Source organism: Taudactylus pleione, unplaced genomic scaffold (genome assembly GCF_031769625.1).
Source record: "Taudactylus pleione unplaced genomic scaffold, aTauple2 ptg000391l, whole genome shotgun sequence".
Classification (NCBI taxonomy): domain Eukaryota; kingdom Metazoa; phylum Chordata; class Amphibia; order Anura; family Myobatrachidae; genus Taudactylus; species Taudactylus pleione.
Genome location: NW_028284792.1, coordinates 2,370,763 through 2,385,728, shown reverse-complemented (window position 1 = coordinate 2,385,728; position 14,966 = coordinate 2,370,763). Strand labels below are relative to the sequence as shown.

The 14,966-nt window shown below is 41.2% G+C and overlaps 1 protein-coding gene across 1 annotated transcript in view; it reads right to left on the bottom strand.

Moving 5' to 3' along the window:
• The window catches only part of LOC148507539 (uncharacterized), a 662,982-nt gene that overhangs the window by 241,608 nt on the left and 406,408 nt on the right, over positions 1-14,966 (bottom strand). Inside the window, exons 80-81 of the mRNA XM_088445856.1 lie at positions 12,188-12,317; positions 1,497-1,609 (exon numbers count right to left, since the gene is read on the bottom strand). Of these exons, the coding sequence (XP_088301982.1) occupies positions 1,497-1,609; positions 12,188-12,317 (243 nt within the window). The remainder of the gene's footprint in view (positions 1-1,496; positions 1,610-12,187; positions 12,318-14,966) is intronic.

Sequence of the window (14,966 nt, the reverse complement as noted above, 5' to 3'; positions counted from 1 at the left end):
GTGCGAACTGTCCCTGGAGACCACTCTGTGTGCGGTGCCGGCTCCCTTACTGTGTCAGAAGCAGAGTGCTGCATGTAATGCTACAGTGCAGCACCCGGCTCCTGTCACTGAGGAGGAGTTGGCACTTTGGTGTCAGCCCTTGATGGGTGACACCCATGTGTCGCCACTCTTTATCTAACACTGTTGTCCTTGTTGATGGTAACGGAAGTGATGATGATGTAGATGTTGATTGTTCTGCGGCTGAAGCTATACCTGATTATAACTATGGAGTACAAACTGTAAGTCACCAGCGGTTACTGCTGGAAGTGGGAAGAAGCACAGGAGGACACACCTTAGCATGGGATGTAGTCAAAAGGTTGACAATGACAATGTTGACATTCACAATGTCAACCTTGTAAAAATGTAGACAGGAAATGGGTCGACATTCTGAAAATGTCGACAGGTGAAATGTCGACATTTGGGTTATGCTGTGACAGGAGGGTTAGGCACTAGAAGGAGGTAAGGTTTGGCTGTGGGGGGAGGATAGGGGTAGGGATTAGGGTTGGGGATAGGAGCAAAATACTCACCAGAATGCTACAGAATCAGAGATTTGACCTAGAATTTATAGTCCTATGCCCACCGGGACCCGGAAGACGCTACTGGAGCCGTGGCAGTGTCAGGAGCAGGTAAGTGACCGCTGGGCCACCAGGGACGATATTGAAACTTTCTAACATGATGAAAGTTCAACGTCAACATCATCACCATGTCGATATTCTCATGCCGACATGATGAATATTGACATTATGACTGTCAACATATCATACCCGTACACTTAGCACACTAGCCTTCAAAACCGATAGCGTTAGAAATGAACTTTAATTACCCACCCTAGCTTTCATTTGCACTGGTGTTCTGCACAAAGATGGGACAGTAGGTAGGCAGAGTCTGAGCTAGGATCCAGCGAATCAGAGTTAATAAAGTGAAATCTGAATCAGATTTAAAAAAAACAAATGATTCACAAATATTGTAGCAAAATTCAGGGCAAACCACGGCCATATTTCTCGTACTCCATACAACTTAGTGCCGGAATATAGACAAGATGAGTATTGCTAAGAAACAGGATTATATTCATTCTTACCTTTTGTCAGGGTGTGAATGAGGGGAGATGACAAAAATGACTCTTTAAAGTTTAAACCAATGTGAAACATTCCCAGCAATTACCAGCAGAGGACCTGTCTAGATGTTGTACTATAGCTATATGAACAGATAGTCAGGTTTGGCCAACATTATTATTATATCAATCTCACTTCAATTAATGTTATGTGTACCAACTAAGCAGAATATGCCTTATTGCGTAATTGTATAAGCATCACCTAACTCTCTTCCAGTTAGGCACTCTCTTCCTTAGGCATTCTGAGACATTTAAAAGAAAATAACACAGGTTACTTTACAAGTACAGTAAATAAGAGAAACACACAAACACACATGTAAATGTATATACAGTATTTGACCTGTACCTTTTGCAAAAAATGTAAGTTCCTCCTCTGTGATGCTATATTTATCCTCCATGTGCTGTGTGCAGAGGAGCAGTAGGGAGCAGGCCTGGGTGCTGTGCTCTGGAAGCAGACTCCTGTATGTGAGATAATATCACACATATCGTTATTAGATCTATACTATTGTATTTGGTTATCACTAACATTTAGGATCTATCAGGGTTATACATTTCTGAGCAGATCATTGTCAAGCTCCCTGCTATATGCTGACAATACATTTTTATTTGTTAGGATGTCCAAGTATTTCAAACATTTTTAAATAAATACATTTTTGAAAGATTGTCCGTTTATTTGCACATTTAGGGACTTATGCAGGGTTGTCCATGACTGTACCTCATATTGCATGTGCAGTTTGCGTTCATTAAAAAATTTGCAATTGTGATCATATGCAAAGCAACAACTATCGGCCAGCAACAGCAGGGCCGAAACTACGATATCTGTCACCCGGTGCAAGGCAGCAATTTTGCGCCCCCTCCCTTCCCATACCTGGATTTTGTCCTTGCTCCTCCATAAGGCAGTGCACTACTCAGACGTCCCTTGTATAGTGACTTACATTATTCCACACACAATACTGCCCATTACACATTGTGCCATATACTGTAATGCCTATTACCAAAGTGCCACTTACATATTTGCCCAACACCATTTTATGCCCCACAGTAAGGCTTCTAATTACTTTAAAGTTACCTGCTCATTGTCAGGGGTTTTATGCTCATTGTCAGGGGTTTTATGCTCATTGTCAGGGGTTTTATGCTCATTGCCAGGGGTTTCCATGCTCGTTGCCAGGGGGTTTCATGCTCGTTGCCAGGGGGTTTCATGCTCGTTGCCAGGGGGATTCATACTTGTTGCTATAGGGTTTATACTCATTGCTATGGGGTTTATGCTTGTTGCCAGGGGTTACATGCTCATTGCCATGGGGTTTATGCTCGAAGCCATGGGGTTTATGCTTGTTGCCAGGGGTTACATGCTCGTTTCCATGGGGTTTATGCTCGTTGCCAGGAGATGCAGCTTTCAGCATCTTCTCCCAGCACTTGCGCTGGCCTAACAGACACTAGAGGTCCAGTAGGACCTATAGTGTCTGTCTCCTCCTTGGCGGCGGCCATTTTTGGATGGCCGTCTTCCGCAGAGTCCATGCGGAATCTGCTGAAAATGACCATCCAAAAATGGCCACCACCAAGGAGGAGACAGACACTAGAGGTCCAGTAAGGACCTCTAGCATCTGTCTCCTTCTTGGCGGCGGCCATTTCTGGATGGCCGTTTTCTGACTGCAGCCCCCAAGCCACTGTGAGTCATCCCTTTTTCACCCCCTGCATTCCGGCACCCGGTGCACGTGCACCTCTAGCCCCCCCCTAGTTGCGGCCCTGGCAACAGTGGCACATATGTCACATGTACTTACATCCCAATGGCTCTCATGATTTCAGCCATTTATTTTATAGATGCCATCACTATTAAGTCATCATCAGCGGTCAAGTGTGTACACGGCTTTAGGCATCAATAAAACTACTACTCACATCTCTAATACAGCAGAAACCCATTGCATCTATGATAGTTACGCCCATAATATTTGCCCGATCATCAAAGAAATAAAAAATCAGCATCAGCACAGCATTCGCAAACAGCCAATCAGAAGCGCTTTTCTAGTATAAGAAATCATCAATCAGCTATCTGCACCTGCCCCTGACCACCCTAAATAATACTACCCGGTAATTACAACTTATGGTAAATTTAGTCCAGTGCAACTTAGTTTTTAAGATACTCCTTATCAGGTGGATATCACATTATATATAGCTTATATCTGTTATATGGAACATGAAAGAACGGCAATGGAACATAAAAGCTTAACAATGGACATGAAAGCACGGCAATGGAACATGAAAGCACAGCAGTGGAATATAAAAGCAAGGCAAAGGACATGAAAGCACGGCAATGGAACATGAAAGCACAGCAATGGACCATGAAAGCACGGCAATGGAACATGAAAGCACGGCAATGGAACATGAAAGCACAGCAATGGAACATGAAAGCACGGCAATGGAACATGAAAGCACGGCAATGGAACATGAAAGCACGGCAATGGAATTGGAAAGCACGGCAATGGAACATGAAAGCACGGCAATGGAACATGAAAGCACGGCAATGGAATTGGAAAGCACGGCAATGGAACATGAAAGCTTGGCAATGGAACATGAAAGCACTGCAATGGAACATGAAAGCACGGCAATAGAGTATGAAAGCACGGCAATGGAACAGAAAAGTACGGCAATGGAACAGAAAAGTACGGCAATGGAACATGAAAGCACAGCAGTGGAATATGAAAGCAAGGCAAAGGACATGAAAGCACGGCAATGGAATTGGAAAGCACGGCAATGGAACATGAAAGCACGGCAATGGAACATGAAAGCACAGCAATGGAACATGAAAGCACGGCAATGGACATGAAAGCACGGCAATGGAATTTTAAAACACGACAATGGAACATGAAAGCACACCAATGGAACATTAAAGAACGGCAATGGAACATTAAAGAACAGCAATGGAAATTAAAGAACGGCAATGGAATATTAAAGAACGGCAATGGAATATTAAAGAACGGCAATGGAATATTAAAGAACAGCAATGTAACATTAAAGAATGGCAATGGAAATGAAAGAACGGCAATGGAATATTAAAGAACGCCAATGGAATATTAAAGAACGGCAATGGAACATGAAAGAACATAATATAATTTTCTCCTAACTCCCCACAACGGCACCTAATACTTGGTTGCTCATGTCCTGCTGCCTGTGTTATGCAGCTATGTTTATAAACGATGTCCTTGTCCTGCATTGTTTTGTATTACTATTAACTGTTTTTCTTGTGTGCTCATTTATCTACTGTGTAAGGCGCTGAAGAACCTTTGTGGTGCCATATAAATAAAGGATAATAATAATAATAATAATAATAATAATAAAAGAACAGCAATAGAACATGAAAGCATGACAATAGAACATGAAAGCATGACAATGGAACATGAAAGCACGGCAATGGACATGAAAGCACAGCAATAGACATGAAAGCACGGCAATGGAACATTAAAGAACAGCAATTGAAAATGAAAGAACGGCAATGGAATGTGAAAGAACGGCAATGGAAGACGAAAGCATGACAATGGAACATTAAAGAACGGCAATGGAATATGAAAGAACGGCAATGGAACATGAGAGAACGGCAATGGAACATGAGAGAACGGCAATGGAAAATAAAAGCACGGCAATGGAAAGCAATGCTTACATTTGTGAATGCCTAGCCCTCCAACAATTTCTTCAGCAGAACAATGCCATAGCTATCTTATCTTTGTAAGATGGGAAATGTCTTCTTGAGAATCTTGGGTATACTATTAGTATGCAAACTGCTCTGCAAATGACGATTTTATGAGTAGTCCTTGTGTATTTTCATGCTTGAAATTGCAGTTATAAGTAGCTTGCCGTTTCATCTACTGTCATATTTTATAGGTAATAGAAAGTGACTGAACGCATTAAAAACAGAATGGTTTAAATGTGATTCCCATTTAACATAACAGCTGGCTATATAATTGCTTATGTACCAAGGACCAATGATTTGTAATGGGTGGGAAGGGGAGCAAGGTTGCCAGGTTTTAAGAAGACAAATGTTTTTAAAAAACGTACCACGAAGCAACATTTTTAATAAAATATAATTATGTCACAATAAAATGTATTATAATAAGAAGACTGTACACTGAAAGTGTAAGTAAGGGATTCACAACTCTATAAACTCCAAAATTAAATGATATATTACACCTTTATCTACTATATAAAAGCGAAAATTTGTCCTTCTGTCTTTCTGTACAAATCTACAGTTTACAAGCCAAGATCGTGAAATTTTACATACGAGCATATTAAAACACGCCCGAGGCAACTAAAAAAATGTGAAATTGAAATTACTGTTCATTTTTAATGAATTAAAAACCACAATTTTGGCTGTACGCTCATTGTGGGCCTCACGGCATATGGGTAGGGTCTTGGAGCGAGCGTTTAGTGTTGTCATGTTTTGTCATGATCTTAATGTTTATTATCGAAGAGAGCTTTAGCAGGCATTCTCAGCTGTCTGACTATACCAAATTATGTAACAACATTGTCTTGAGAACTGTCTCAAAATGATGACTTTGCAAGGACCATGCTGTACTGCGAGCTGCCAAAATATTACACATGGGATGCTTCTGGAAAAGTTTGTATGCGCAGAAAACAGGGAGTCGCTGTAGATGGTCATCCTGGTATCAGAGCAACAGAAGCTCTTGGCCATGTTTACACTGTACATCCAACACATTTTGAATGCTTCTATCTCTGAAGTTTGCTTTACACCGTTACAGGTCCTACTTCCTTCGAAGACCTTAGGACTGTTGATGGGGAAGTTTGTCACTCTTTTCGTGAGGCCTGCCTAAGGACAGGTTTGTTGGAGGATGATGTGTAATCAAACATTCTTAAAATCCCGGGCAACGTCGGGTACTCCAGCTAGTGTGTAATAAATTAGTATCAGAAGGATAGTGATCTCTATATGAAAAACATTGATATTTTCAGTACATGCAGCCCTGGACCATTGGCTTTGTAGAATGCTGCCATTGTGTTCCATTCACTACAGAAAACAGTGATTCTCACAATCTCACTACTATATAAACGGATACAGTATTATGCCAAACTGAACTCATAATATATGCATGCAGACACTTTGTAAGGGAAAGGAAGAGAGTGTCAGTGGGAGATTCATGATAAGTCATCATTGAAGATGAAGTGGAAGCACATAGCATGCACTCCAACTATTATGGTGGGCAAAGTGGAACAGTAACACATGAGGAGGCGGAGGAGGCACAGCCAGCACTTTTGCTGGACCACTGTCGTACTATTCCCAACTCCTAAAAGGAACATTAATGCCACACATACCATATCAACTGTGTGGCACCCATTCTCCTGTGCCGAGCAGTAAAGAGCTCTCAAATTGAGCTCTCAAATCAGGACTGTCCTGCCTAGCTTGGGACAGTGGGGAGGTAAGGATACACCTATCTCTGTTTTATTCACTCATCTGTGACCTTTCTTAAACTTTAATTTATAGAGCTACAAACATATTATCCATCACTTTGCAGAGAACATGTAATCTTGTACATCAGTCCCTGACCCAGTAACCTTATGATCTATATAAACAGACACACTATGGTTAATTTTGTTAGGCACTAATTGAAAACTTTTGGATGGAAACTGATGCACCCAGAGGACACCCATGCAATCACAGGAAGAACATACAAACTTCACACATATAGTGTCATGGTTTTAATCAACCCCTTGGATTCAGCACTGCAAGGCAACAATGCTAACCACCAACCCCCCTTCATGTCACCTTTCCACATAAGCCATTTCGCCCAGGTTTATTCTCAGCTTTCCTACTTATTTTCCACTCTCAGAGTCCTTGGATGGATTAAGTAATTTATGCTAAAAAGAACATCAAATAATTATTTCAGCGTGGATTACATTTGGTAAGTAAGTGGTGAGAGCATGAGTGGATCACTCTCTCATGGTAAAATGGATCGTATCAGAGATTCTGATTCAAAGTGTTAGAAAAAGATCACATTAATATGACCTTTATATCAATGGATTAATTATTTATACAGTTTTTATTCTTTTTTTTTTACTACTTTCCTATATTCTACTGCCTATGTTACGTATAAATATGTATGTGGTATTTTACAGGTGGAGATTTGTGTTCATTTCAAAATGATTATTCTCCTCTTGAGTGCTATATAAATGAGTGTAATAAAAATGAATTTAATTTTATTCTCTTGTGCGTCATAAGTATAAAGTGTGTTTGCCTTTCATAAATATAATGTGCACTATAATGAGTGCTAGGAAATCAAATAATGTTCATTAACTAGCATTGGACTGCTAATTTTATGATTATGATTTTCTGCACTTAAACTAAACATATAATAAGAATATAGACATGATAACCACACTTTACTTATAGTAATTAAGCAAACTAGATATAAAACAATTACATTGAATGTGTTTTAACTAGTTCATCGTGTGGCAGGATTTTCATATTCTATTTGTGTCAATTTATAGTGGGTATGCCACTATTAGTTATTATGTTCTGAGTCAACAGTGTATATATTATGTAATTATTCATATATTAATTAGTTCAACTTTAATATTTACGTTTACATTATTTAATTTATCCTTATTTCTGCAAATGGGTATTGGACAGTTGTGCATACATAAATTTTAAGAGCAGATACTGAGAATTATATTCAGCATAAAACTCAGAGTGGAATTGTGTAACAGTAACCAGCACAGAGTACAAGTGTAGTACTGTACCATCATCTGTCAGATTCATAGGGCCTATTTAATTTATTAACATTATTTTTACTAAAATAAAATGAAAAAGGGTGTTTTCACACCCTTTCCACATTTCAGTAGCAATTGTAGTAGAATTCGTAAAATTCTACTCCAAACCCTAATTAATTATCACATATTTTCAGTAAGCAGATCGCATTTCTCATAATTGTAATTGGAACTGTGATCTGGCCAGATTTACTAAAAATAAAATATGAAAAAATACCGGGGGAAGCCCTGTGATAATAATGCCACCTGTAGCTGGCGTTATCCAGGGTTTCCCCTGGTTCCCCAACTCCTGCTCTGCTTTAACAGGCTGTGCCCCAGTGATCAGCTGTATGGTCTAAATAGACCACAAGCTGATCACTGCAAAATAAAAATAGTAAATATAGTGACTCACACCCTATAGACATAAGGGTCTATTAATGTAGCAGTGAAATGCCTTTCACTGCTTCCTCCAATTCATTGAAGGTGTCACTTGCCCTTGAGATTCCCAGTCAGGGGACTGGGGATGGGGGACCAGATGGGGAGGCACCAGTAAACGAGGAAAAAGTATATAGGACTTCAGCTAATACTGGGTGTTGACGAGACCTAACCATAGGCACGGAATCTAACTCATTGGTGGCTTTCACCAGTGACCCCCCCAAGTGGGATATGGTCTTAGCTGCACCCAACTAGCAGTTCGCGGCCCCATGGTCAGGGACCCAGGAATTAGCAACTGACAGGAAGACAACTGAGTGGCTGGAGATAAGCACTAGAGAATATCGGTAATAATCGATGTTGAATGTTACTGAAGAATATCGGTAGTGACCAATGTTAAATATTACTGGAGAATATTGGTAATGACCGATGTTGGCTATCACTGGAGAATATTGGTAGTGACTGATGTAGCACACTGGGGAATATCAGTAGTTACTGATGCTGATAACACTAGAGAATATCAGTAGTGACTGATGTAGCACACTGGAGAATATCGGTAGTGACCGATGTAGCACACTGGAGAATATCAGTAATGACTGATGTTGGTAACACTGGAGAATACTGGTAGTGACCGATGTAGCACACTGGAGAATATCGGTAATGACCGATGTTGGTTATCACTGGAGAATATCGGTTGAGACCGATGTTGGTATCACTAGAGAATATCAGCTGAGACTGATAAGAAGCACACTAGAGAATATTAGCTGAGACTGATGAGAAGCACACTGGAGAATATTAGCTGAGACTGATGAGAAGCACACTGGAGATATACAGCAGATCCTAGTGAAAGAGCACTGGAGATAGGACCAGTGTGGAGCCTGGAATAGCACTTCAGCGAAGCAGCAACTGTAAATAGAGAAGATGTTCAGGCAACTTCCTGTTCCTGGAGATCTGTGTATACCCTTAGATAACTGGTCATTGGATGAGAGAGTCAGCTGAGAGACTGCAGGCTACCATTGGAGAAAAGTCTGGTCAGGTGAGAAAGACAACATGGCTGTGCCCATGATTGCAGCCGTGGGAACTCTGCAATGGAGAATCGCATGGAAGTCTTCTCCGGGCCCTGGGGAGACTACTCAGTGCGTCACCTGCCACTGCACCTGGCGTCTGACCGCACAACTGATCAGGGGAAGCCGGCACTGAGGTGAGTAACTGCCGATCCCAGGCTGAATCCTGACAGAAGGGGTTTCTCCAGCGGTGCCACTGCCCTGATTAGTATACACATCACTTCCCCATAGAGTAGTATGGGGAGATCGATTCATAGAAGCAAGCAAAGCTCAGCTTTCCGTTTCGCTTCTAGAAAAAATTCTGCTTCTCAGGATGGTGTAATATGTCTCCTGAGGGGAGAAGAACAGGAAAGATGGAAAGACATCTATCTCCCTGTCTTCTCCCTGCCCCCCTTTTCTGACTGTAGTGTAATATATATATATATATTACACTACACCCAACAGCACCTCAGACTGCCGACTGCCCACTGATCCTCAGTGCACCGCTCCATCTCCTAACGGGTAGCTAATGAAGCGGTAGTGCAGAAGGATAACGGAAAAATCAGCATCAGGGCTCAGCTATACCAGGAGCAGCTGTGCCTAGGTTATGGTCCAGCCTAACTCCTTTAGAACACAGCAACCCTCAGGCAGCTCCGGACAGGGGGGATAGCTGCAGCCAGACCCCCCAAATCCTGCTCTGCCTGTAAGAGAGGTCCTGCCCAGGCAGGGAGGAGGGGGCGGAACACTGCAGGAGATTTCAGCACGATGCCTGATGTGGCTGTGCTCTGGCTGATGTGTCCTGAATCCTCTGCCTGTAGCACTGCCGAAGCATGCGTACAAGTGCCGGAGACTTTCTGTACTAGTGGTTTTTTAGTGTCCTTACTGCTTAGATTGTTCACGGTGGGGATGCTTTTCGGAAGTCATCGCAGGATAGGTAAGTGATCCTGATCCCTCCATAAAAGTAATATGCATCAATATGATGAGATAGTATACGATACTTTACGTGCACATTTAGATATTTTATATGAATAGATTCCATGGTCACTATATTATAAAGCAGGTTATCTTATTAACAGGCATAAAAGCAACATTTACAAACAAGCCTGCCAATCAAAGCTGCAAGATTGCTACGTATACAGTAACTGCAAGTCTTGCCAGAGCTCCAATGTACGCTGCCATAAAGTACAAAGAGAGCAAGCTACCAGCCAAGAGGAACAGTGAGAGCAAGATACCAGCCAAGAGGAACAGTGAGAGCAGAGGCAGACACAAGCAAAGATCCAAGAAGAGTTCAAACGTGTTCCATGTGGCTGACTCTTGTCCTCTCTCTCAGTGGCGTTCCTCGGTGCTGGGAGGGCTGTAGGGGGGGGGGTGGCCTTGTGGATAGGAGGCATGGCCTTGCACCCCAAATCCCAATTATAATCACTCCGGGGGGTCCCGGAGGTGCTGACTATCCCCGGAGACCACTGTGTGCAGTGCCGGCTCCCTCACTGTGTCAGGGGCTGCTCATAATGCTACAATGCAGCACCTGGCTCCTGTCACTGAGGTGAACCCTGGGTGTGGTCTGCACCCCTTGTGATGCCACTGCTCTCTTTTCCATTATTTCAGATCCCTGCTGCTGATATTGCCATTGCTGTTCTCATGTTGGCATATAATGAGGAGAGTTACCAGAGGTCACTCCAGACCTGATTTTTATGCAGAAAAACCTTTAAGTTTCCGGAGTTCAATGTGTGAGTAACCTGATAATCACTGCACCACAGCTGCAGCTACTGTATTTGCCAGTGGGAAAAGCTACTGCCTTGCTGGGACTATTCTCTCTCATCATCCCAAAATGTAAAACTAACAAACTTGTGTTCAAATATTGTAGACAACAATGGTTAGGGGATAATTAAATTTAAATTATCTAAAAACATAGTAAAATCAGGCATAAAAGTAAAGCATAAAATAAAAAATAAAATTCTCATTTAAAACTGCAATGTATTTCACAGCACCTGGCCGCTCACTGAGGCAGTGAATATGATTGTGTTATTTTAAAATTTTGTTTATTAATGACAATAGTGAGTTGTACTATCATGTCATTTATCTAACTAATCATTTGATTATTGTTAATCTATTATTTGTTGGTATGTCATCCCTTATTTGCCAATTGCAGCCCATATTTCATTTTTGGGTCAATGGGTGTTTGACCACTTATATCTTAAATGCTGACACTGCCTTTAACAGTCCAATATTACTAGGTTTCCATTTATGGAGAGTAAGGGTCTAGTTTTACATAGCAGAAGTGTCACAATTAAGTTTTGATCTATTAAGTACCCTTCTCATGGCTAGACAAACTCTCCTGGTTTCAATTTGTTCATCTCTGCATACTGTAATGGTGCATACACACGGTCAGATTTGTCAGACTTGTCAGATTTGTCAGATGAACGATTGAACGATTAAACGATTTGAACGATTTGAACGATTTTACCAAAGTTTTGAACGATTTGAACGATTTGAACGATTGAACGATTTTTCACTGCATTAAAATGAATGGAATCGTCCAAGTCTGACTGCAAACGCATCAGATGTCAGAAATCGTTATCTGACCATCGGGAACGCGCATCGTTGATCGTCCATCGTTCAGGCATGTCAGATATGAACGATTTTCCTTCAGATATGAACGACTGAACGATTTTTAAATCGTTATCGTTCATATCTGAAGGAAAAATCTGACCGTGTGTATGCACCATAAGTCCCATTATGTTTTCAGTGGCACACACTTTTTCCATTATTGTAATGGAAACCATTTAATTTACTCACAGCAAACAAGAATACTCACTGTAGCATGACTTGGTATACTGCCTGAGTTAGCTGATCTATTATCTTCCTCATGCGATTGGGAGACAGGCTACAGTTGTGTGGTTCAGCAGGAGTGATGGGTTTCTGGTCTTGGAGAGCTGGCTCAGCACCTGTGGCAAACACAGCAACAGTACGATTAGCTTAATCAAACGATAGACATTCACTATACATGTGCTTGTAAATTCTGTGTCTAATTTAGAGTTCAGTCACAGTTCTGTAGTTCCTAATAATAATAATAGTAAGAATACTCTCTATGGAAGGTTATTATTCTTAGAGAATAGTTTTTAGCTAAATAGCTTTTTAATTTGATGGGATTTTTGGTGGTATTTTAGAAGATATAAGATATAAGTTATTAGTTATCACATATATACAGTAGTATGTGCCATTCTGGGAGAATGTCAGGCGGACACAAGCTTTTTAGCTGCTTTTTTATTACATATTATTTGAGATAACATATTTCTATACACTGGACCTTAGTAAGCTTCAGATCGCTTCTTATCATTAAAACGAATACCTTCCCGTTCTGTGTATCTGCTTTGTTCATACTACAGTTACTGTATAATCTGTTCTACCACAATAGCCTCTCTTTTGAATTACCCTTTTTCCACAAACCAAAACCACATGAATAAATAAACAGCATATCCAGGATATACATACGGGTCGCTATATTACATAATATTAGCCTCCATAATATGTTCTTACAATACTTATATGAATAGTTTATTTGGGTTGGGTATGGGATGCTAGCGGTGAGTAGCCTAACCCTACCCCTAAACCTAACCATCCCTCCCCAGTCTAAACCTAACTCTCCCCGCAGCCAAAACCTAACACCCCTCTCAGCCTAACCCTTTCCCTCCCCCTAGTGAATAACACATAATCCCAATACTTAAAGTCAGGATGTCTGCAGTCGGAATGCTGTTGCCGGGCATTCCAACCAACAGGAACAGAACTACACCGGGTATATTTAATTCTACAATGCATAATGTTAGTATGCATGCTCATGTTTGTCTGTGAGCAGAGTCCAGGGGGCACTCCTATACCACTACTTACAGCTCCGCTCCAGAGCAGGGCTACCATGAAGGCAGAAGAGGAAAGGGAGGGGACGGGGTCCAGACATGAGACGTGGCTACATGGCATAGTGTACAATTCTGACCCCTGCAGCCACTGAGAGATAAAAGGGGTAGAGTTGCTGCAGTCCACACCCGACTTCCTTAGAGAGTCTGCGAGTGTTAAGCTGGGTACACACTGATAGATATATCGCCCAGGTGGATATGTACACCCGATATGTCTATGGACGTCATTGTTCACAGACATATCGGATCGGCCCTGCAGCACAGCAGATGGCCGATATATTTGAAAGCTATAACGGTCATCTGCTGGTGTGTACAGGTGACCCGCCGATCACCTGTACACATACTGCAGGGACCCGCTGATGAGTGACAGCTCAACTGGGCGGGCAAATTTAAGTGTCCGGCCAGTTGTGATGTCAAGCCCAGCACATCAGGCAGATGGTTGGTAAGTGTGTATGCATACACACTTACAGTACCAATCGCCAGATTGGTCGACCCAATGTGTACCCAGCTTTACTCTGCATGTGCAACTTTGAAAGTGTAAAGGCCTGCATGTGTGACCATGCATGTATGGGGACCTGCAATGTGGGCCATACATCTACGACTCCGATTCCCAGTTCAATCCAATCCACAATACAACTAGGTGTTTCATGGGCGGATTGTGGAAAAACAGCATGTTAAAAATCCCTGACTTACTGATCAGTATGGTGGAAAAATAAATTATGAACTGTAGACTAACAGCATTACACATTATTTTTGTCAGTACTGCATAGGGACAGCCCACCGATGGTTCACTATAGATAGTTTTATGCAATTGATGGTAATCACAGATGGAACCATCGATTGTGACCATCGATGGGCAGCCTACCGATGGCCATCTCTACTAGTGCATACTTGCCAGACAGTTGTATGCTGTATTTAAATTTCCTAGGACAGTTCCAGATTTTAAAGAGTTAAATTTACTAAAGTGAGTTTTTAGAAGTGGAGATGTTGCCCATAGCAACCAATCAGATTCTACTTAACATTTAACTAGCACCTTCTAGAAGATAAGAGCTAGAATCTGATTGGTTACTATGGGCAACATCTCCACTTCTAAAATCTCTCACTTTAGTAAATTTACCCCTAAGAGTTTGTCCCTGGAAATTGATATCACTGGAAATGTCCCTGATTTTAGTATTTGACAATAATCTTACTTTTTTGTTTTTTTAAAAGATCGCATTTAAGGAAAGGTAATATTTAAAATGAAAAAGAACTCTATACTGTTATAGCATTCAGTAAACATGAAACGCTGGGGATTGTAATGGTCCATGATTCACAAGACAACATTGTACATGACCTATATGGATGCTTCGGCTCGGCAGCAAATTGTCCTTGGAAAATCTTTCCATTTGTTGGCAACTATGTGTCAGTATGATGTCTTTTCACTGCATGCTAATGCCCTGTTTCTGCTTTCCGATTTATTTCCCACAGGCATTTACCTGGACTGAAATAATTGATATTAAAAATATCTAACTCAATATAATTATTCTACCTCATTATTGTAGTTGGAAGATAACTGGGAAGTACAGAAGCACTGCAAAAAAGTGTTAGGTTAGAACTTGTGATGTTTTCTGTTGCATATATGAAGTATTACAATGTATTATACTAACTTATACTGCTAATGTATGCATTGTGCAAGTTAGGATACAG